General features: G+C 43.9%; 1 protein-coding gene across 2 annotated transcripts in view; it reads left to right on the plus strand.

Moving 5' to 3' along the window:
- Positions 1–22,754, plus strand: part of ZCCHC4 (zinc finger CCHC-type containing 4) — a 44,766-nt gene that overhangs the window by 6,491 nt on the left and 15,521 nt on the right. For both annotated transcript variants that reach the window (XM_028507006.2, XM_036019469.1), the window contains 3 exons: positions 4,832–5,107; positions 5,762–5,842; positions 17,012–17,084. In XM_028507006.2, the coding sequence (XP_028362807.1) occupies positions 4,832–5,107; positions 5,762–5,842; positions 17,012–17,084 (430 nt within the window). The remainder of the gene's footprint in view (positions 1–4,831; positions 5,108–5,761; positions 5,843–17,011; positions 17,085–22,754) is intronic.

Here is a 22,754-nt window from a genome sequence, read left to right on the forward strand (position 1 = left end):
CATTGTGGTAACTACGTGTGGTGCCAGGCGGGCCCCGGAAATGTCAGGGGGAGCACTTTGTTGTACAGCGTGCGCTTGTCTGACCACCATGTGCCGTGCACCTGAAACTAATACAAAATAGTAGCAAGTATAAACTGTAATTGAAAAATAAAATATAAAAATATGGCCTCACAAGAGCAAAAAATAAACCCTTGCGTCTGCATGTTAAACTTCAAGCAGTGTAGTTGGATGATTATGCTGTGATTTGGAGTAGAGAGAAACAGGCACAAGATCTGAGTTCGTCTTTTGTCGAGAGACGGTGGATAAGCCAGCAGCACAGCTTTCCGAAGGACGGTTTTGACAGAGCACAAAGATATGTAAGTGGAGGTTCACTTAACGGTGTCTTTCTTTTAAAAATAATTAAACTTAGTGCCTGAAGACAGCCCTGTGTAGGGAGTGGACTGCCGTCACCCCAGCCCCTCACTGCCCTGGGCTGTGCGCCGTCTCCTCCCGGTGATGCCGCAGCTTCCACCTGTAGCTGGCGTCACAGAACCCGACAGCTTCATCTGCTTGGGGGTCCTCCTTGTCCTTTCCCTGTCTTAAAGCCCTTGATTGTAGTCGTCATTCTCTCAGCGATTTCAAACCTGTGCTCTGTGGCTCCATTTTGGGTCCTGCCCGCATGTAAACTAACTCCGTGTTTCGGGACCGAGTCATCGGGAGAGAGCAGCAACGCCCCACCTGTTGTGCCAGCGTGCTCAGTCCCGCAGAGAGAGGGCAGCATGGAGCTAGGGCCAAGTCTGCACACGGGCACACGCTCCCTGTGATGTCATGGCCTCTGTCTGGCTGACAGCAGTTGTAAATCGTATGTCAGTATCACACATGCTGAAACGGTGAAAAGATAGGTTTCTGGGAAGCGATGAAATGGGATGGTTGGGTTTTGCTTTGCAATCCAGTCTGATGGGCTTTTTCTTTTTTTTTTTAATCCTCATCTGAGGATATGTTTATTGATTTTTTAGGAGAGAAGAGGGGGGAGAGAGAGAAACTTGGATGTGACAGAGAAATACTGATCAGTTGTCTCCTGCAGACACCCTGACCGGGGATCGAACCCACAACCCAGGAATGTGCCTTTGACCTGGGCCCGACCTCAGAACCTTTCCATATGCGGGCTGACGCTCCAGCCAACCGAGCCCTGGTCGGGCCCGACAGGCCTTCTTTTCCTGGGCGGATTTAGTCCGTCTTCACAGTGGGTGTGATAGATGTGCTTGGTCTTAGTGTTGCTGTGTCGTTTTGTGCTCTCTGTTTTTACTGCTTCGTTCAGTTCTCTTCCACTGTATGTGGCCTTGTTTCCTTTCCTTGTGTAATGCACGTTTCTGCGTTTTTGTTGTGATGGTTGCCCTTGTCACTTGCTGTGCTCTATTTCACCCTTTTTTAAAACAGTCTTCCTCTAAAGATGAGAAATGATGAATCTAGTATAATTCTTCTTCCTAGCTCTCAATCACTGACTGGTTTTAGTTGATTGTTTCTTTTTAAGGTTAAGTGTTATGCCTTTGAATATTGCTCATAGCTCTTTTACCTGATTATTCCGTTTTAAACGATATCTTTCGGCCTCTGGCTCTAAAGCACGCAGCGATCGGTGTACTCACACTCTCCGGCCCTTTCTCGTGCCCGTCCCTCACCACTGTTACTTGAATCGTGCTCCTTACGGGTTCTCCTGGACGTGTGATGCCGTGTGCGTTTGTGCTGTCATCCTGCGGGCGAAGGGGTCCAGTGCTTCCCGACAGCCCCGACGCTGCAGTCTCTACAGTCGTCTCCTGTTTGGCCTAAATTTGTCCTCCGGCAGTTCTTATTTTTTAAATAAAGGCCTTTTTCAACAAACAGTTTTAAAATCAAAACTTACGTGTGGCTCTTCTGTGATCTGTCCACGTGAGATGTCCGGCGTGGGCGAATCTGTGGAGGGGGAGGTGTGTTCGTGGACTTGGTGGCCCGGGGGGGGGGGGGGGCCGGGGCGGGGACTGTGGAGCGGCTCCTGACGGGGACCAGGTTTCTCTCCGAGGCGACAGAGAGGTGCTGGGATTCTGCTGTGGTGCTGATGGTCGCACAAGTTCATGAATGTTCTAACAACCACTGATCGTGCACTTGAAAGGGGTGATTGTGTGGTATGTGAATTAAATCCCAGTGATGAAGTCCGTGTTTGGGGATCGAATGGGAGAGTTCGGTGAGGTGTTGTGAAGAGCAACTGTCTCTGTCTTGTGTTTCCCCTCCCCGGAAGCCACCTCGGTCAGCTCTTCTGGCGGAGTCCGGAATTCTCCGTCCTGTCTGCGCAGTACGAGCCTGCTTGTCTTGCACTTCTTGGCTTATCGGCTGTTGGAATCGTCTGCGTATTTCACATGGGAGACGAGGATTTATCTTTCCCTTCTCCCTCTCTCTGCCCTCTCGCCTCCAGCTCGCCTGCCCCAGCTGTAATCCGTACACTTTCATGCCTTATTCTCACGTGGTTCTATCATGAATGTGGCTAGGTTCAGAATTTAGTGTTTGCATTATTATAACCATAAAAGCATTGCTCATAGCCGAACACTGAAATAAATCACAGTAAATTCTTTCCTACACAGCTTTTTGTTTTCCTTGCAGTTGATAACAGTTTTGGGTTTCTTGTTGCAGCTGCTGTCCGTGGTTTATGTGCTCCTCACTGCTTCAACCGCGGGGCTCCGCTGGCTGTCTGGAGCCCGCAGAACGTGCAGATGTAGCGCGGTCTCGCGGTTTTACCTTCATCTGCCCTAGCCCTCCTAAAGCTGCTCCAGTCCGTGTGTCGCCCTTTCTGCCTGGCACCCAGCCGTCCAGCACGTTCTTCAGGAAGGAAGGGCCCAGGTTATAGAACTACACGACTTGAGTTCTCCCAAGTCCAAAGTCAGGCATTTATTCATGGTAAAGGTTCTCAGAAAACTGGGAACAGACGGGAACTTCCACAGCCCGATAAAGTGCATCTGAGAAAGACCCATAGCTGCCGCCACACTGATGAAAGCCTGGACGCACTCCTCCTGAGACTGGGACGTGGCAAGCTTGTCCACCGCTGCCATTTCTGTTCAGTGTTGGCTGGGGGTTCCAGCCAGTTCAGTGAACCTAGATTCGGGAACAGAGTTGGACAGAAAATATAAAAATTACTGGAGTGAAAGAGAGGCCATATTTTTATAACTTTGATTACAGCATACTTCCTGGTAGAATTTTTCTGTTACCAATAACGGATACAATTTCTCAGTTATTGTTGTTCATCTCTTATTGTGCCTAACTTGGAAATTAAACTTTATCATGAGTGCGCATATATAGGGAGACACGGAAGGTGTACAGGATTCGATACATTCCGCAGTTTCAGGCTTCCACTGGGGGTCCTGGGACGTGTGCCCCGTGGACAATGGGGGGACTCCTCCAGGTGGGGTGGTGAAACCACTCACTCATCTGTTCTCTCCTGGTTCACTGCTGGGCTGCCTGCTGTCCTGTGTCTCCACACTGTGGGCTCCCGTCTTCTGTCCGTTGCAGACTTGCGAGGGTCAGGGTGGCGAGTCTGGTCTCTTACTCTGTCCTGGCTGGATGCGAGCGGCTGCGACAGTTAACGTCCGGTGATGAGGGGCAGCAGCGGTGAGCTCCCGGTCCCTGTGGCTGCTGCGGCTGGGTCTTCCCCCTCCTGCCTTTCCTGTTCTCGGGGCCCTTTTCTCGACTGATGTTCTGACGTTCTTTCTTTGAATTACTGTAAAAGTTTCTTCTGATGTCACTGTCCTTGTTCTTTCCACTCATAGATAAAGCTGTCCAAATAACAGTTATCATAGAAGTAGAACATTTAAATCACTGGCACAATAAGCTGGTTCTCGCTGCAGCCACCTGGAACATCTGTTTGTCCCTGCCCTGGGTGCTTGAGGTGAAATTGCTGAGAGATAAAACGTTTTAAAGCCCAGTTCGACTCTACAGTAAGTTCAGTTTTTCCAGTGCAGTTCCAGAGTTAGTTCAGTGCTACTCAGATTTGGGCACGCTGACCCTCTGTGAGTGTCAGTAATCTTACTTATTTTTCTTTCATTTTCTTACTTTGATTTCATAGCTGATATAGCATATACAAAGTCAGCAGTTTTTAAAGCATACTAACTGATTATTTTCTCTCTCTACTCATTCCAAATAAAAAGAACAAAGAGGTGGTGAGTTTGAAATCAGATATAAGGATGACTTGAAGGAAATCAAATGGGATTCCAGTATGTATTATTTCAGGCTTTGAATATCAGCTTGCTGTTTTGGAGATGAGCTTCTCAGAACTGCCTTCATCAGTATTGCTAAGAATAAAGGAGCTTTGTAGGAACATTTTTTTCTTTTAGGGAATAATTTTTCTTTTCTTTTTCCTTTCTTTTTTTTTCTTTGGAGGTACTTTTTCTTGCTAAGTATGCCATGAGAACTTGAAGAATGATCTTAATTTCTTATTTTAAAATGACTATCATACTGAGCCAGACTGTTGAACAATTCAAAGTTAGATTTGTCAATACATTTGTCAATAAATTTAAACATGATAGTAGTCTCCATTACTACTAAGTTGTTTGAGTAATATATTATGTTCACATTTTAAATGGATATTGATCTTCATTCAGTGACTGAATTGGAGCGTCTCAATTCTCATGAAATTGCTGATTCTCTTCCACTTTGTAGGCGTGCAGCCAGACATAAATTCTAGCCAACATTCCACAGATTTTTCTTACCTTAACTACTTTATGCAATACTCTAAGAAATAATAATACTTTTGCATACTGAAAATAGCAAAAATAAGTTATCTTTAAAATGACAAACTGAAAATATATTCCTTGTGTTTCGTTGTGTCTCGAAGGTACTTGAAGTTCATCGAGTTGCCACTGTCTGAGAGAAAGTTTTGTCAAAGCTGTCAGCAGCTGCTGTTGCCGGAGGACTGGGAGGGGCATCAGGAGCACCGGGTCATGGGGGACGTTTCTACCACCCAGTTAAGAAGGCCCAGTCGGCTCCTCTCTCCACTGGAAAATAAGAAGACGAATGCCCAGTATTTGTTTGCTGATAGGAGCTGTCAGTTCTTGGTAGACCTGCTTTCCACCCTTGGGTTCAGGAGAGTGCTGTGTGTTGGAACACCACGGTATGTGACACGACTTTTGAAGAACTTTTGCTGGCACCACTGTTTAAACTGCAAGAAAAAAACTATCGAGTTCCAGGATATATTGCATAAAGCTTTGAGTATACAAAGAAGTAATAAAGCATGCTCCCTCTTAAGGAATTTGCAGTCTGTATTCCATTCGAGAGAAATCTTGATAGATTTCTGATATACAATAGGAGATTCTTTTGTTTTTTTTTTTTAAGATTATTTATTTATTTATTTTTAGAGAGAGGGGAAGAGAGGGAAAAAGAGAGAGAGAAACATCAGTGTGTGGTTGCTTCTCACATGCCCCCTACTGGGGACCTGGCCCGCAACCCAGGCATGTGTCCTGACTGGGAATTGAACCGATGACCCTTTGGTTCACAGGCCGATGCTCAATCCACTGGGCCACACCAGCCAGGGCAGAAGATTCTTTCTGATTTGATTCTTAAGTTGTTTAAAAGTTTAGATTTCTGTGTTTCAGATAAGTTCTACCTTTTAAAAAATATTTGCAAAACTGAAACTTTGGTTATATCTCTTCAGTGTTTCATTGAAATATTAGAGATATCAGGAAAAGATTGATTTTTTTTGTTTATTTGCTTATTATATATGGCGTTTGTAATTTCTTATTAAATTTGCTTTCACTAATTGCTTTAGGTTGCATGAGCTGATCAGGTTGAAAGCATCAGGTGACGAGAAGTCTAACATTAAAAGCCTCTTATTGGATATTGATTATCGGTAGGTTTACAAATTATAATATTTACCCCTGTTCGTTGTCTCCTGTTTCTTTTTAATGTTTTCCTTTTTAAAATTGTTTATTGCCTGTTACAGTCCTAGCTGACATTGAGAGGTAGTAGTTGCTTATGAGCTGCTTTTTAGTCGTGTAGCCGCATGTCTCATCTTCCCTGTTTCAGACAGGTGGTGAGTTTCTCTCTTTCCCAGTGTGCTGCCTGCGTTTTCTCTGTGAGCGTGCTTATAATTTAGAGAAGATCCGTACTGAGTGAAATTTCTGCTCATATACTTGTTTTCAAAGATAATTCTGGGCTTCCTCCAAGAGTTTGCTTCATTGCGATGTTTTAAGTGTGACAAGACATTTGCTGTAGTGTTTTTACCAGGTGATGTGCGTGCTGTTGTCTCCCCGGACAGGGCCCCAGGGAAGGGGGCGTGGGCGAGGGAATAGACAGGTCCCGAGGCCGAGGGTAGCAGGCAGAGAGCTTCAGAAGCCAGTGGCTTCTGCTCACGTTGGGACAAATGGATTTGAGACAGGAAGAGGAACATGTCTTGAATCTCTTGTCTGGTGGTAATTTAGAAGGTACAGACTTTTGGTTTATAACACGAGATGGCAAATATGTTTATCCACAGTCTCTGTAATTCTGTACATTTGAAGTACTCTTCCTAGTTTCTGTAATTATTTGAATTCCAGGAGTTCACAGTGAGTCTGTAGGACACCATGATTTTAGTGTCTTTCACTTGTTCTTAAATATATCAAAGGAATCGGGCTTTGTGTTTCTTCTTATTTAATCCGTTAGAGTCTGTTTGGCTAATATTCCAGTATTTGTTGGAGAGAAGCTATGAAAGTACATATTTTTTCTCACCAAAAAAGGCAGATTTTTAAAGTGAAAGAGCCACAAAAAGTACAGCTTTTATAATTTATTTTTATTTAGATTTGCAAGTCACCTTTAGGTCATCTAAAATCAGCAGCTACATTTCTCAGAAATAACCCACACTTTCTGAACCATTCATTCCTTGTTAACCGGGCTGGCGTTCGTGGATACCGGCGTGATGGGAGTGGTCCTTGGCAGAGTGGAGTTCCGTAAGGGACAATACAGAGTTCTAGGTAACCTGAGTTTGTTTTTCTAGATTGAGTTAAGGTCTACATAAAATTTACTATTGTAAAGTTTGTATTTCAGCAGTTTTTGCTACAGTCACTGTGTTTTGTGACTGTCATCATTATTTAATTCCAGAACACTAAAAAGAAGCTCCTTGCTCACTTCCCCGGACAACCACCGATCTGCTTCCTGTCTCTGTGGACTTGTCTGTTTCCCGTGTTTTGTATACACAGGATCACACAGTGTGTGACCTTTTGTGTCTGGCTCCTTTCACCTAGCATGTTTCCAGGCTACAATGTAACAGCACTTCATTCCTTTGTAGTTGTATAATATTCCGTTGTATAGATATACTAATTTCTTCTTTTAACTACCATGTTTTTTCCTCGGGTAGTATTATTGTTAAACTATTATAAATGTTTACTTTGGAGGCAGAAGTTTAACTTTTGGACTCTTACCGACAGTAAGTTATTAACAGCCAGTTATTAACCAGAACTGGTATTTTTTGAGTGCTTGTCGTGTGTCCTAACTCATTTGATCCTCACAGCAGTCCTGTAAGATAGATGCTTTTATCCTTCTCACTTCCCAGATGGAAAACTGAGGTACAAAGAGGTTAAATAACTTGCCCAAAGTCACAGTTTATTAAGTCACCAAGTTGGTCTGACTCCAAAAATTAAGCTATCCTCCTGAAATAACTTTGCTTTTGAAGTTGTATAAAAGCCCTTCTTATATGGTCCATTTCTCTCGTCACCCTTCTGTCTTTCCTTTGTGTGTCTGTGCCCTTACCGTGTTCCACAGCGGTTTTTAAACATGTTAATCACTGGTTTCCAGACTATTCACTTATTTGGAATTAGGCGTGCTATTAGTCGGGACTCTTTCTTTCACTGGGGTCCTGAAAACTCGTTACTGGAGCCCAGGCTCCCGCAGGCTTTAGTGCAGTCCGGATCCCGGGCCTCACACGGTGTTGTTGGCCTCTTCCCCCCTCTGCCTCATGTCTCTCTTTCTCTGTGGACCAGCCTTACACTGCGGGCAGCTTCCTTCACGCTGCCAGGGGCTTCAGTCTCAGCCTCCCTCCCCGCCTGGGGGAAAGCGGCTGTCTTTCCCGAGAGCTCCGGCAGCCACGCCCCAGGCAGTCCTCTGCGTGGCTTGGCTCGGGTTGTATGCCCGTTCCAGAACCATCTCTCTGGCCTGGCAGACAGGGTGCTCTGGCCAGCCCCTGGCCAGCCACGTGAAGCGGCTTCTCCATAGGAAACGGGAGATGTGGATGCTGGAGAACAAACAGAAGAAGGCCCATGTCCACAAGTGAATTATTTAAGACAGTATGTCTCAGCCCTTGCAGCACTGCCACTCCTGTCTTTAGTACGCAAGTGAAAAGGGTACAGTGCTGTCTTTCCAATAGTATGGGTTTTTGAAGTTACATTGTAAATGACATAATGGTTGTGATTTCATTAAAGACAAGGTTTTTCCACGCTAGTTGTGGTGGACTGGTTTATACACAGAAGAAGTAGAAGAAATCATGGTGTTTCATCTCCAAGAACTTGTTCAGTTTCCCAGGATACCTGGTTTCCTTTTTGGGGAAACATGATCTTTAGTACTGTCTCCCGAGCATTCTGGATTCTGTCTGCCTTTTTAGACGTTTTTTAATGCATTTAAGGTTTTCAAGAAGTAGAATCATAACTTCTAGACCTCCTTCCCACTTGCCATATTTTAGGCACATTTCTGAGTTGTATTTTACACACATTTTTGGTGCTCGTCACAAGGTTGGGCAGCCATCACCGCTGTCCAGTCCAGAACATTGCCATCGCCTTTGAGAGAAACACTCTCCCCGAAAGCAGTCTCTCTTTGCTTCCGCCCTCCCACCCCGGCAACCCTTGGCCAGCAGTAATGTACTTTCAGTCTCTCCTGGATGTTTCATATGAATGGAACCGTATAATGTGTGGCCTTCGGTGCCTGGCTTCTCTCGCTTAGCACAGTGTTTTCAGGGTTCATCCATGTTGTAGCAGGCATCAGTACTTTATTTCTCTTCGCGGCTAAAGAACATGCTGTTGTATGGATATACCAAATTTTGTTTATCTGTTCATCAGTTGATGGACATTTGGGTTGCTTTCACTTTTTGGCTATTATGAATAATGTTTGCTATAAACATTTGTGTAATTTTTTTGTGTGAACATATGTTTTCGTACCTCTTGGGTATTGTATTAGTTTGCTGGGGCTGCCATTACAAAATACCATAGACTGAGGGGCTTAAGACAAACTTACTTTCAAACAGTTTTGGAGGCCAGAATTCCAAGGTCAAGGTGTCAGCAGGCTTGGCGTCTCCTGGGGCCTCTCTCCCTGGCACGCAGCTGGCCGCCGTCTTGCCGAGCCCTCGCGTGGCGTTCCCTCTGTGCTCGCGCATCTGCTGTCTCTGTGGGCACGTGCTGCCTCTTTGCAGTGTGAAAGCCTGGCACTCCTGAGTTAAATGTGCTCCTGTTCTGTTCGTTGTGTTGCTACTGTTGTTTTCTCAATATCATTTTGTCGTATTCATTGCTATTGCCCTGATTTACTTTTAAAAAATTGTGACAGAATGCACAGCATAAAATTTACCATGTTAATCATTTTAAGTGTATGGTTCGTAGTGTTAAGTAAGTGAAGTACATGTACATGAGTGTACAACCATTTTGCAGAACTCTCTTCATCTTACCTGATTTTTTCTAAGTATAGTTTTTGATTATGCTATTACAGTTGTCCCATTTTTTTCTCCCCTTTATTTCCCTCCACCCTGCACGCCCCCCTCCCATGGCATTCCCTCCCAACTTAGTTCATGTCCATGGGTCGTACATACAAGTTCTTTGGCTTCTCCATTCCCTATACTGTTCTTAACCTCCCCTTGTCTATTTTGTGCCTAGCAGTTATGCTTCTTATTCCCTGTATCTTTTTCCCTCTTCGCCCCCTCCCTCTCCCGTCTGATACCACCCCACATGTGATCTCCATTTCTGTGATTCTGTTCCTGTTTAGTTTGTTTTTGTTTTTTATTTTAGGTTCAGTTGTTGATAGTTGTGAATTTGTTGTCATTTTACTGTTCATAGTTTCAATCGTCTTCTTTTTCTTAGATAAGTCCCTTTAACATTTCATATAATAAGGGCTTGGTGTTGATGAACTTCTTTAACTTGACCTTATCTGGGAAGCACTTTATCTGCCCTTCCATTCTAAATGAAAACTTTGCTGGATAGAGTAATCTTGGGTGTAGGTCCTTGCCTTTCATGACTTTGAATACTTCTTGCCAGCCCCTTCTTGCCTGCAAGATTTCTTTTGAGAAATCAGCTGACTGCCTTATGGGAACTCCTTTGTAGATAAGTGTCTCCTTTTCTCTTGTGGCTTTTAAGATTCTCGCCTTATTTTTCATCTTGGGTAACGTAATTATGATGCTTCCTTGGGTCCAACTTCTTTGGGACTCTCTGAGCTTCCTGGACTTCCTAGAAGTCTATTTCCTTTGTCATACTGGGGAAGTTCTCCTTCATTATGTTTTCAAATAAGTTTAATATTTATTGGTCTTCCTGTTCTCCTTCTGGCACCCCTATGATTTGGATGTTGGAACGTTTAAAGTTGTCCCAGAGGTTCCTAAGTCTCTCCTCATTTTTATAAAATTCTTGTTTATTCTATTCTGGGTGAGGGTTTATTTCTTCCTTCTGCTCCAAATCATTGATTTGAGTCCCTCTTCCCTTCTCTTCACTGTTGGTTCCCTGTATATTTTTCTTTATTTTACTTTGCATAGCCTTTACTTTTTCCTCTATTTTGTGCTGATACTCAACCATTTCTGTGAGCATCCTGATTACCAGTGTTATTGAACTCTGCATCTGATAGGTTGGCTATCCTTTTTTTGGAATTTTGATCTGTTCTATATATATATATATATATATATATATATATATATATATATATTTAGACAGACAGGAAAGGGATGGTGAAAGAGAAGGAGAGAAACATCAATGTGTGGTTGCCTCTTGTGCACCCCTCACTAGGGACCTGGCCAGCAACCCAGGCATGTGCCCTGACTGGGAATCCAACAGGTGACCCTTTGGTTCACAGGCCGGTACTCAGTCCACTGAGTCACACTGGCCAGGGCTTATCTGTTCTTTCAGTTGGGCCATATTTCTTTGTCTCTGTGAGCCTGTTACATTGTAAGAGGTGGAGCCTTAGGTATTCAGCAGGGCGGGGCAAGCACCCTGCTGCGTTGTGGGGCTGTGTGAGAGGGAGGTTAGAGAGGGAACTGTGCCAGTTGCTCCACTCTCTGCAGGCTTTCAGTCACTTCCCCCACTTCCCACAGACAAACTGGGCCCTTCTGGTACTGATTCCTGGGTGGGTGGGCTTGTGCACATTCTAGGACCCTGTGGGTCTCTCCAACGAACTCTCCTGTGAGGCTGGGAGTTTTTCCTGCCGTCACAACCCCCACAGGTTTCTACAGCCAGAGGCTTGGAGGCTTTCTTTTCCTGGGCTGGAACCCTGGATTGCGTGGTCTGTCTGGTTCCCCAGTTGTTCCTCCCAGTTTATCTGCTCGCAGATGTGGGGCCGCCCCAGTCCTCCAGTGCCCACCTTGCCGCTTGTCCTCTGCACTCCGGCTGCTGGTCTCTGCCCCTCCTTCCAGTCTGGATGAATGTTTCTTTAACTCCTTGGTTGTCAGACTTCCATGCAGTTCGATTTTCTGGCAGTTCTGGTTGATTTTTGTTTTAAATTTGTTGTTGTCCTTCTTTTGGTTGTGCGAGGAGCAAAGTGTATCTACCTATGCCTCCAACTTGGCCAGCAGTTTTCATCTGACCTGATTTTTATTTGAAAGATTTAAATGGCTCCTTAACTCTTTTGCCTTAAAAGCCATACCTATGGTTTTACTTTTCTTCAGCCTGGGGTTGAAATCCCTTGGTTAGAGTAGGGCATAGGGGATTTGGACAGTTATTTTATAACTAATGGAACACACTGATACCTTTTTTTCATGTCTGCAAACCTGTGTGTGTACGAGCTGCAGACAAAGGCCGAAGGTGTAGTACTAAGGATATCCCAGCTTGGTTTCTTTGATCCTGTGCTCGGTTACGGAGCGAATTCTGCAGAAGGTCAGCATGAGTGTTAAGAGAGAGCTGGTTCACTGAAACATAGGAGTAGCCGGGACACATTCATTCCGTTGCCTGTATTTACAGTACGATGGACTGTGTGGGTGGTTCAGGTTTCTCGGAGTTAAATAGGAAAAAACTCCCTTGTGGTCTGGAGTGGCGGTGCATAGTTACTTTGCACTGGGACGGTGGTTGGTCGCCACCCTGCAAAAGGTGGTCCGGGGCCGCAGAGGACCGACCGCCTCAGCGCCAGAGCTCCGTGCAGATACCTGTCCTCTTCAGGAGGCCTGAGATGCGAAGCGAGTATTTCCTGAGACGGATTTCTCTATGCTCTAGTTTTAGAATGAAGTATGTGAAACTCTATTTGGTAAACTACCATCCAAATAAAGTTATATCAAAAAAAATGGAGTTCTTGTGTTCATCTCATGAACTGATTTTATTCAGCTCTTGATTGCATTTCCTGGGTGTAGAGCATGTTTCACACTTGGTAACAGACTCATTTAAAGAGAATGAATGGCCAAATTAACCGAATGTCCTTCTGAGCAGTTTTCAAGTGCATGCGTTTCTGATTGGTTTTGTTTGCTTTATTCAATGGAGAGAGTAATTCTTTGTGGCCAATTTCATTTTAAGAGGGTAATGTTGAGTTATTTTTCATAATTTAAAATACAAATAATTATGCTCCCTTGTTTGTATGTGATGAAACTTACAGCTGAAATCTAGGCTTTTTTCTCTCTCTGGCTGTCCTCACTGCTGCCTAGAAAGTTTTGGACAGCTGTGCTGGGTTTAATTTTTTTGTAAATAAAATTTTCAGTTTTAATTTTAAAAAATGACTTGTGTCATTGTGAAGCAATAAAAAGTGGAGTGACAGTAGGAATATTTTTAAATAGGGATTGTTTTTTTTTTCTTATACAAAGCAGTGCAAAAGAGAAGAAAAATCGCATGATAGTTGACTCACAGCTGTACTAGCGTTGATAAATCTATATAGTCAGTAAATAACTGAGATATATACCGCGGTGGGCAAAAGCAGGGTTATAGTTGTGAGTACATGAAACACAGTTTATTCTTGTATTATATATTTTTCCATTCTAACAGCTGTTAACCTACCTTTGCCCACACCTGTATATTATGAATTTGGAATTTAGTTAAGTAAGAAGATACTTGTTTGTTATTAACGATAATTGGTATTGCCCCACAGCTATTGTAATACCACATTATTGTATGTAGTCTAAATGTTTTTCAGTTATCCATGCCTTTTGTTTAATTCTTCAGTGCAAATTCGTTTTAGCAGACATACTGACAGTGTCTTAAATAATATTGAGCGGTGATATACTGAGAACGGTGCACAGCTATTTTTCGTCTCCACAGAATAAGAAGAAACACTTTAGATTATAGGAGGGGAGATTTTGTTGGACCTAGAAATAATTCCCTACTATTAGGGACATTAAGACATAAATCTTTATGGCTGGTGTTTATTAAAATAATGGTACCTAACATTTTGGTATGTGCTATGTAGCTGGCCCTGTATTAAGCACTTTACATACATGATCTCATTTATTCTTACTGAGGCTTATTGTGTAGAAGCCACTGTGTTTCTCATTTTGTAGATGAAGAAACGGGCTCAGATAGGTTAAATAACTTACCAAGGTCACACAGCTAACCAGGGAGACCCAGAGTTTGAAACCAGACCGTCCAGCTACGGAGCCCATGCTGTTCACCACATCGTGCGAGGAGAGGACGAGCCAGGGGTGCCTGTCAGAACGCTCACCCACCAGGGCGGGGAGTCGGCTGCGGACAGGAACGGTGGACAACTGAGAGTAGCCGTGGGCTCAGACAGGTGCTGCCGTCGGGGGCTGGCTGAAGAAGTCGTGTGCGTGAAGGCACGTCCCCCTGTTGTCCAGTCACCCCACGAGGGATGTATTCCATGGAAGGACAGTGGGAGTCACTTGTGCATCGTTCACAGCAAAGCTGCCGAAGTTCACAGCTCTGTGGAGCTGAGAGTGAGGTTTCCAGGACGTATGAAGAACTCAGAAGTCAGCAAGAAGAATGTTAAGACCTATATACATAAGTGGAGAAAACAGACAAAGGGTGCAAATAATACTTAAACAATAAAGAAATTTCAGTCTTAGAAGAAATCAAATAAACTACCTAGTATGAATTTTGCCTGGTAAATTAACAAAAATGTATAAAATGTTAAGACCCAAAGCTGGTGGTACTCTCATTCACTGCGGATGGCATTTTAAAGTAGTATGTTACTTCACCTGAAACTAATATAATAATGTACGTCAACTGTAAAACTGTAATTGCAAAAAAATTTTTTAATTTGAAAACTTTAAATAAAGTAGTACATTAGAAGAATGAAGTGACTTAGTCAGTAAAGAAATATCCCTCTTCGTCAGCGAACCATGGCAGATTAACGGGTTGTGTTGTGGTTCTAGCTGCTGGCACAGTTTTGTTTTTTGGTCTTGAATGTCAGTGTCACAAGAATACTGCACGTTAAAAAATTCACTCGGGAGTTCCAGGATGGCAGCAGAGTAGGTGGAAGCTATGCTTAGCTCCTCCCAGGACCGACCTGGAGTTACAGCTAAATTGCAGAGCAGTCATCCTGGCTGACCAGCTGGAGGCTAGCTGAAGAGAAGCCTTATAACCGAGGACTTACAGAAGAAGCCGCATGAAGACTGGGCTTCTCCAAGATGTCCACGTGGCTATAACCCTGGTGTGGCCTGTGTTCCAGCCCCTAACAAGAGCCTTGGATGAAAGTGGAAAAGCCCTGTTTTCTGGCTATGACCTAGAGGGGGATGCACAGACCCCCGAGGGGGACAGAAGACCTGCCACCTAGGTCCCTGTGAGCCCCAGTGCTGGCATTGCCCGGCACAAGCTGGGGCCCCTCAGGCCTAGGGGTCGTGTTTGCCTCACGGTGGCAGATCCCTGGGGGATGGAGAGGCTGTGGTCGAGGGCACCCAAGGGAATTTCTGGCCCAGAATCTCTTTCTGAGACCCACAATATAGATGTCCACATCCCACACTCAAGAGATTTTTGTTTTGAGTCCCACGTGTAAACAGGTTCTTTCATACTTTGAGAAGGGGAGTGTCATCTGCAAAATTTAGCAGTACTATTTGGAAAGCCATCCTCTTCAACCTAGTAGTTTTATTTCTAAGACTGTACGGTGATATGTGCATATCATGTGAAACGGAGAGGCCTTGAGGACAGGCAGTGATGCAGCAGTGACTGTGATAGAAAAGACTAGACACAAGCCACGTGTCGGAAAATGTTCCGAATGTTTAAACTCTGGCAGAATTGTGCAATTAATACTCCGTGTCCTTTAAAAAAGACCGAGGAAGTGCTGTGTGAACTGACATGCAACTGTCTCCAAGATTTCTTGGGAAGTTACAAAAAGTAGAGAGCAGAATGGTGCGGAGGGTGCTGCCCTTTGCACCGCCCGAGACCGTGTCTGCGCGCACCGTCTCTGCAGACACCCGGGACAGCAGCTGCTCTGGAAAGGGCGCTGGATGGATGGGAACGGGGCAGGAAGGGGGCTTGCTTTTCAGAGCGTTTTATACCTTTTAAGTTTTGGATCAGGTGCTTATGTATGTATCTATTTTAGTGATTTTCTTAAAGGAAAAGGCAAAGCTCCACTAATGATTCTGATGTTCACAAAGATGAAGAATCAGTGCAAATGAGGCACTCCGGAGACTACCCAGGAGCGTGAACATGTCCCTTAAAATGTTTTTAAAAATAAAATAACATGAATAAATAGATGAGGTCTGTCTGGAAAAAGCCCAGCCATTGTGAACAAGAATGGTTTCCACAACATTGCTGTAATTTGGCAGCCAAGGGGAGTGGACCCGAATGCACATGTGTGAACAATGACGACTTCACTGTACTACTCAGCGGGGGCGGTAGACACTGTTGAGTGAGCATGTGCACTGTGCAGCCGTCGCATTCAAAATGACTGAGTGAGCAGAACAGTGAGTCTGCGTCAGATTTTGCAGTGAGCCTGAACATGCCTCCGTGGAAACTACTCAGATGACTCAGAAGGCCGCAGCTGTGGGCAACTGGTGATGGGCAGCTTCATCACAACAATGCCTCTGCTCATGCATCACGTCTTGTGCAGAGTTTTTTGGCAAAACGTCAAATCACTCAGGTGACTCCGCCTCCCTAAAACCCAGATTTGGCGCCTTGTGACTTTTAGCTTCTCCCAAAACTAAAATCACCTTTGAAAGGGAAGAGATTTCATACTGTTGATGAGATTCAGGAAAATAGGACAGGGCAGCTGATGGTGACTGGGAGAACTGTGTGAGGTCCTAAGGTGCCTGCTTTGAAGGGGACTGAGGCATCGTTGCCCTATGTACAGTGTTCCTTGTATCTCCTATCTTTTTCAATAAATGTCTCTATTTGTCATACCAAATGGCTGGATACCTTCTGGACAGACCTTGTATAAAATCCCTCTTTCCTGGCACTAATTCAGTAAATATGAAATGGACATGATTCTTTTTTTAACATCTTGAAAAGCACATTTTATAAAGCTAATATGCAATAGACGAGAAAAACTTCATTAAATACATTTTTGTAATTGCAGAAGAAAATACAGTAATTAATAGCTATTGAGGAGAAATGTTGATTTAGTATTTTCCTTTAAATTATTAACTATGAGAGATATATTTTAATCACCAACCCATGTCATGCTTAAACTGTGTAACAGTCTACCAGTAACCTGATTGCTTATGTATGTTCTCCTGGTCCATAAGAATGTGTGTATTTTTTGTATGAGTATTTCATAATTTTATTGCTGATTCATTGAACTTAGGAACATAATTTAAGTTCATTATTCATTGTCCACCGTTAACAACTAAGATTGTGGTAAGCATTATTTCAGAACACTTAAGGAATGATGAAATTGATTTTAGTAAAGGTGTGATTTCATAGTTTTAAAATTTAGTTTGTATTTATTGATGGCATAACTATGACTACACAAGTAACTCCAGTAATAAATTATTTTACAGGTATTCACAGTTTTATATGGAAGATAGCTTTTGCCATTATAACATGTTTAACCATCACTTCTTTGATGGAGAGGTAAGATTTATAACCATTTTCTCTTTCTTCACTTGTGGAAGAACAAATTTAAGAGTATGTCCTTTGCTATTTTTCTAAAGTCCCTTAAGATCAAATTGTTGCTATTCCACCATTTATTGGTAGAGATATTTTTATCCATGGACCGAGTATGTACTGAGCATCTAGAAGTGATCAAATTATTCCTCTTTCATGACTTCTCGCTACTTCTCGGGTGAAGACCCGCCTTCTCACCAAGGCCCGTGTGGCCCGAGGCCTGCCGCTTCTCAGCTGCCCCTCGCCCTGCTCCTGCTTCGCTGTCTGCCGTCAGGGCACGCGGCTTCGACTTCCGACTTTCACCTGGAACTGACCTTCCCACCACAGGGCCTGTGGCCCTCCTCTCTGCCTTCTGCTTTCTCTTTGCCTCGTTACCTTCACCTCAGCCTTCGGGGCTCTTTTCCAAGTCAGCTTTCTCTAGTCTCCCCGAGCTCCGGACAAGGTCAAGTTCTCCTTCCTAGATTTACGATACTGTAATTAAATAATTCCGGGTGGTCAGTTGTTGGTGTCTGCCTCCCTGATACATTTCATGTCCCAGTTGAGGAGATCTGTGGTTTTATTAAATCCTTAAAAACTAGTGTCAAGGGTGCACCCTAAAGTAAACTGTGAACTCGATGTGATAACGATGTATCAGCTTAGGTGCCTTGGCTGTAACGACACCCCTCCGGTGGGGAGTCTTGGTGATGCGGGAGGCTGTGCATGTGTAGGGTTGGGGTTATGTGGGAAATCTGTACCACCTTCTCACTTTTGCTGTGAACCTAAAACTGCTCTAAAAAATCAGTCTTAAAAAAAAGGATACTGGCTAAAAAAAAAGCTCCTATCAATATGTTAATAATGTCAGTGTGAATAAACAGCACAATAGAGCTGATACTTCTGCTCCTAGTTTGAGCTCTTTGTCAGCCCTGTTACAAAGTAAAACTCACAACCCACCAAGAAGTCACACCCAACAGGAGGTTCTGAATTTGAAAATGTTTCGGAATTACCGAGACCACGCGAAGCATGTCTGCCTGCATGTGTGTGGGTGTCAATTTTTTAAAAATTGTGAACCGTGCTTAAGTATATGTGCTGCTTTAAGATGCTAGCTGATGGTAGAATGAAAACCAAGCCAGACTAAGAAACCAGATATCTAGGAAATGAGAACAAATTCTGAACTGTTGGTTGGGATTGAAAGATGAGTCTTCTGACTTAGTAAGCACAGCCAATGATGCACTCCTTCCAGCACAGTTCGTTTAGCATTGGGATGTCTATTTAGTCAGCCGTAATAGCCATGAAAACCAAGTGCTGAGTAGTTAGATATATTTTGTCATTTCCCAAAGGGCTCATGTGGTTCATAATCACTAGGATTTGAGAGCCGATCAGATAAGCGTGAAGGAGAGGAATGGAAAAATCACATGACAGTGGATGATGAGGAACTTGTCAACTAGGACGGTGGCAGTGGGGAAAGAGAGGAAAGGAGTGCCTTCTGGAGCCTTGCTGGGTAGCTCAGTTGATTACAGCATCATTCAGATTCACCAAGTTTGTAGGTTCGATCCCGGGTCAGGGCACATACAGGAATCAACCAATGAATGCATAAATCAGTGGAACAACAAATCGATGTTTTACTTTCCTTCTCTCTCCTGTCCTCTCTCTCTCAAATCAGTTTTTTAAAAAAGTGGATTCTGTAGACATTTCACAGATGGAGAAAAGAAGACTTGGTTGCAGTCATTATGTTGTACACCTGAATTATAAAAAAATGTACCTCAATTTTTAAAAAAGGACTTGGTGACTAGTATTCTGGGGAAGAAGTCAAGGATGACTGGGTGGTGCGCCCTAGACTCATCAAAACAGAGGGCAGCGGTGTTTGGAAGAGAGGCTTGGACACTTTGAGTTTGTGGGGCTGGAGGAGCATTGATGTGGAAGCCTCTTGAAACTGCATGTGGGCTCTCGAGCTTGGGGCTGGCGACACAGATGGAGGAGGAGCCGAGTGTGTGTCACTGCTCGATGCCGCAGCAGTGCGCAGGGGTCTGCGATGTGCTCTTAATACCGCACCGTGATTTTACTTATTTTGAATAACTACTACAACAGTAAAATTTAAATCCCAACTGGCTAGGAATTTCATATATTTTAAGAAAGTAACATGCAATTAGCCTTTTTCTAGGAAAGTCTGTGTAACTTTTATTGAAAGTTGGTAGAATCGCCTAATAGTGTTCTAGAGTGATATTTGGAATGAGCTGCCAAGACTGAGCTCCGCTTTGTTTTTCCAGCTGTAAACAGCCGTCCAGCTCAGCCCTTCCTGCTCCGTGTTTTAGGAACAGCCTCTAAGTAGCACTGCAACTGTAGAGATTGATCTGTTGAAAACTATTGTTTTAATGACTTTACTGTCTGCCCTTTTCCTGCCGACTTCCTGAGTCAAGGTTTTCAGTAAAGACAGCATCTTCTAATCAGTCCCTAAGCGTTTTAGTGTGTGCTTGGTGCTTGTGAAGGTGTTTGGGGAGTTTGAGGACATGGTCGCTGTCGCTGCATGTGAGCACTTTACAGTCCACTGGATTAAAAAGGAGGCACTTCCTGCACAGGATATTTTTCATAGCAAGTAACAGAGTATTTGGATAACAGAAAATGTCATGTGCCTTAACAGTAAAGGGGGTTAAAGTAGGTACAGAGGGTGGCATTTAAAATGCCAAGCAGACTTCCGGCCAAGATGGAGGCGTAGGTAGACACACTGTGCCTCCTCGCACAACCATAGAAGGACAACAAATTTAAAAACAAAAGGTAACCAGAACTGCCAGAAAATTGAACTGTACAGAAGTCCGACAACCAAGAAGTTAAAGAAGAAACATCCATCCAGACCAGGAGGAGCAGAGACAGGCAGCCGGGGCAGAGAGGATACTCGGCACGTGGACTAGGTGGGCGAGGTGGCAGCTGGTGGAGCGGGTGGTCCCACATTCATGTGCAGATACACCAGGGAGGACAACTGGGGATCGAGACAGACCACGCAACCCAGGGTTCCAGCACAGGGAAATAAAGCCTCAGAACTGATTGAAAACTCCTGTGGGGGTTGAGGTCCCGGGAGAAACTCCCAGCCTCACAGGAGAGTTTGTTGGAGAGACCCACAGGGTCCTAGAACGTACACAAGCCCACCAGCCCGGGAATCGGCACCAGAAGGGCCCAATTTGCTTGTGGGAAGCAGGGGAAGTGACTGAAAGTTGGCAGAGAGTGGAGCAAGCAGCATTGTTCCCTTTTGGACCCCTCCCTTACAGACAGCGTCACAATGCAGTGACATGGGTTGCCCCGCCCTGGTGAACACCTAAGGTGCCTCCCCATACAATGTAACAGGTGCGCCAATACAAAGAATAATGGCCAAAAAAAAGAACAGATCAAAAATCCAGAAAAAGAAGTAAGTGACAAGGAGATAGCCAAGCTATCAGATGCACAGTTCAAAACACTGGTTATCAGGATGCTCACAGAAATGGTTGAGTATGGACACAAAATAAAGGAAGAAGTGAAGGCTATACAAAGTGAAATAAAAATATCTGGGGAACCAACAGTGAAAAGAAGGATACCGGGAATCAAATCAATAATTTGGAACAGAAGGAAGAAATAAACATTCACCCAAAACAGAATGAAGAAACAAGAATTCAGAAAAATGAGGAGAGACTTAGGAACCTCCAGGACAACTTTAAACATTCCAACATCCAAATCACTGGGTTGCCAGAAGGAAAAGAGGAAGACCAAGAAATTGAAAACTTATTTGAAAACATAATGAAGAAGAACTTCCCCAAAATGGTGAATGACATAGGCATGCAAGTACAGGAAGCTCAGAGTCCCAAAGAGTTGGATCCAAGGAAGCACGCACCAAGACACATCATAATTACATTACCCAAGAAGGAGGAGAGAGTCTTAAAGAGACAGTTACATACAAAGCAGTTCCCATAAGACTATCAGCCGATTTCTCAAAAGAAACCTTGCAGGCAAGAAGGGCTGGCAAGAAGTATTCCAAGTCATGAAAGGCAAGGACCCACATCCAAGATCACTCTATCCAGCAAAGCTCTCATTTAGAATGGAAGGGCAGATAAACTTCTTCCCAGATAAGGTCAAGTTAAAGGAGTTCATCATCACCAAGCACTTATTTTATGAAATGTTAAAGGGACTTCTCTAAGAAAAAAAGAGAAAATCAAAACTATGAACAGTAAAATGACAACAAACTCACAACTATCAACAACCAAACCTAAAAAACAAAAACAAAGAAAGCAAACAACTAGAACAGGAAGAGAATCACAGAAATGGAGATCACGTGGAGAGTTATCAGTGGGGAGGGGGTGTGGGGAGAGTGGGGAGAAGGTACCGGGAATAAGAAGCATAAATGGTACAGAATAGACAGTGGGAGGTTAAGAACAGTACAGGAAATGGAGAAGCCAAAGAACTTACATTTATGACCCATGGGCATGAACTGAGGGTGGGGGGATGTTGAAGGGGGGTACAGGACGGAGGGGGATAAAGAGGAGAGAAAAATAGGACAACTGTAATAGCATAATAAAAAAATATACTTAAAATTTTTTTTAAAAAAAGTGCCAGGCAGTTTCTTAGTGATAGATGAAGAAGAGTGTTCAGTCGCTGTCAGCCCTGGGGGCACAGCTGTCATCGGTCCCCATGGGTGGTCACCTCGGGGACCCACCGCCCCTCGGGACAGGACATTGCCACATGGATTCTTACCTGGAAAGATATCCTGAATGGTTTTTAAGTTTGGTTCAGCGTTTAGGCCTAGTTTACTTGTTTATTTTCTTTTTTCTGCTTTTAGCCCTAAGGAATTTGAAGGTTTTTCAATAGCATCACCTGTGCTTTAGGTCCTCGTTCGTGCAGGCAGGTTAAGAAAGCACTGAGCAGCCTTGAAGAGGGACTGACCTTCCTGACACACTGCCCTTCGCTGTGGGACCCCCGGCAGGAAGCTGGGAGAGAGCCTCCCAGGGAAAAGGAATTAGGATGTTGTGCCTCTCCTCTCATCGACTGGATCTTCTAAATTGATTTAGTGGTAGAGCAGTATACATTTTATTATGAAGTTCATATAGGTTTATTAAAGTTTAAAATATCATTAAAGTTTAAAATCGTATTCCATTCCGTATACTGTTCAGTGCTGATTTGTTCTTATAGATGAGTCCGTACTTGAAAACTATTACAAAGTCATTTGACTGGAGTCACGGGTGTGCCTCCTGTTAACTTCTCCCAAAGCACAAAATGACACATACTCTAGACAGTGGTTAGGTTTGCAGTTACTAAAAGCACTTCAACCGGTGTGTTGGCACATGTGTTAATGGCATGTTTTCATGGCCTGGATAAGCTTTGCTATTTGCGAACCCTCATGTATTTACTCACTGTGCATGTTCATGTGTGTCTGCCGTGTACCTGGCACTTAGAAACATGTGTGTGTTCACCCGGTAACTGCAGCGCTCATTACACTGGACAGCTGGCGGTGGACAGGGCAGACAGGAAAACACGTCTCATCCGTCTGTGTGTCTCCAGTGTCTGGCACGGTCCCTGCTTCTGTCTGTTGAACTGAATTTTAGCGTTTTGGGTAGTCTTCATGGGTAATGAGTTTCTCTTCTTTTAGGTTACTAAATTTAGCTTTTTAATTTAAGCATTGGAAATGTGTAGTCCTCTGATAGT

Source organism: Phyllostomus discolor, chromosome 1 (genome assembly GCF_004126475.2).
Source record: "Phyllostomus discolor isolate MPI-MPIP mPhyDis1 chromosome 1, mPhyDis1.pri.v3, whole genome shotgun sequence".
In the NCBI taxonomy this organism is placed as follows: domain Eukaryota; kingdom Metazoa; phylum Chordata; class Mammalia; order Chiroptera; family Phyllostomidae; genus Phyllostomus; species Phyllostomus discolor.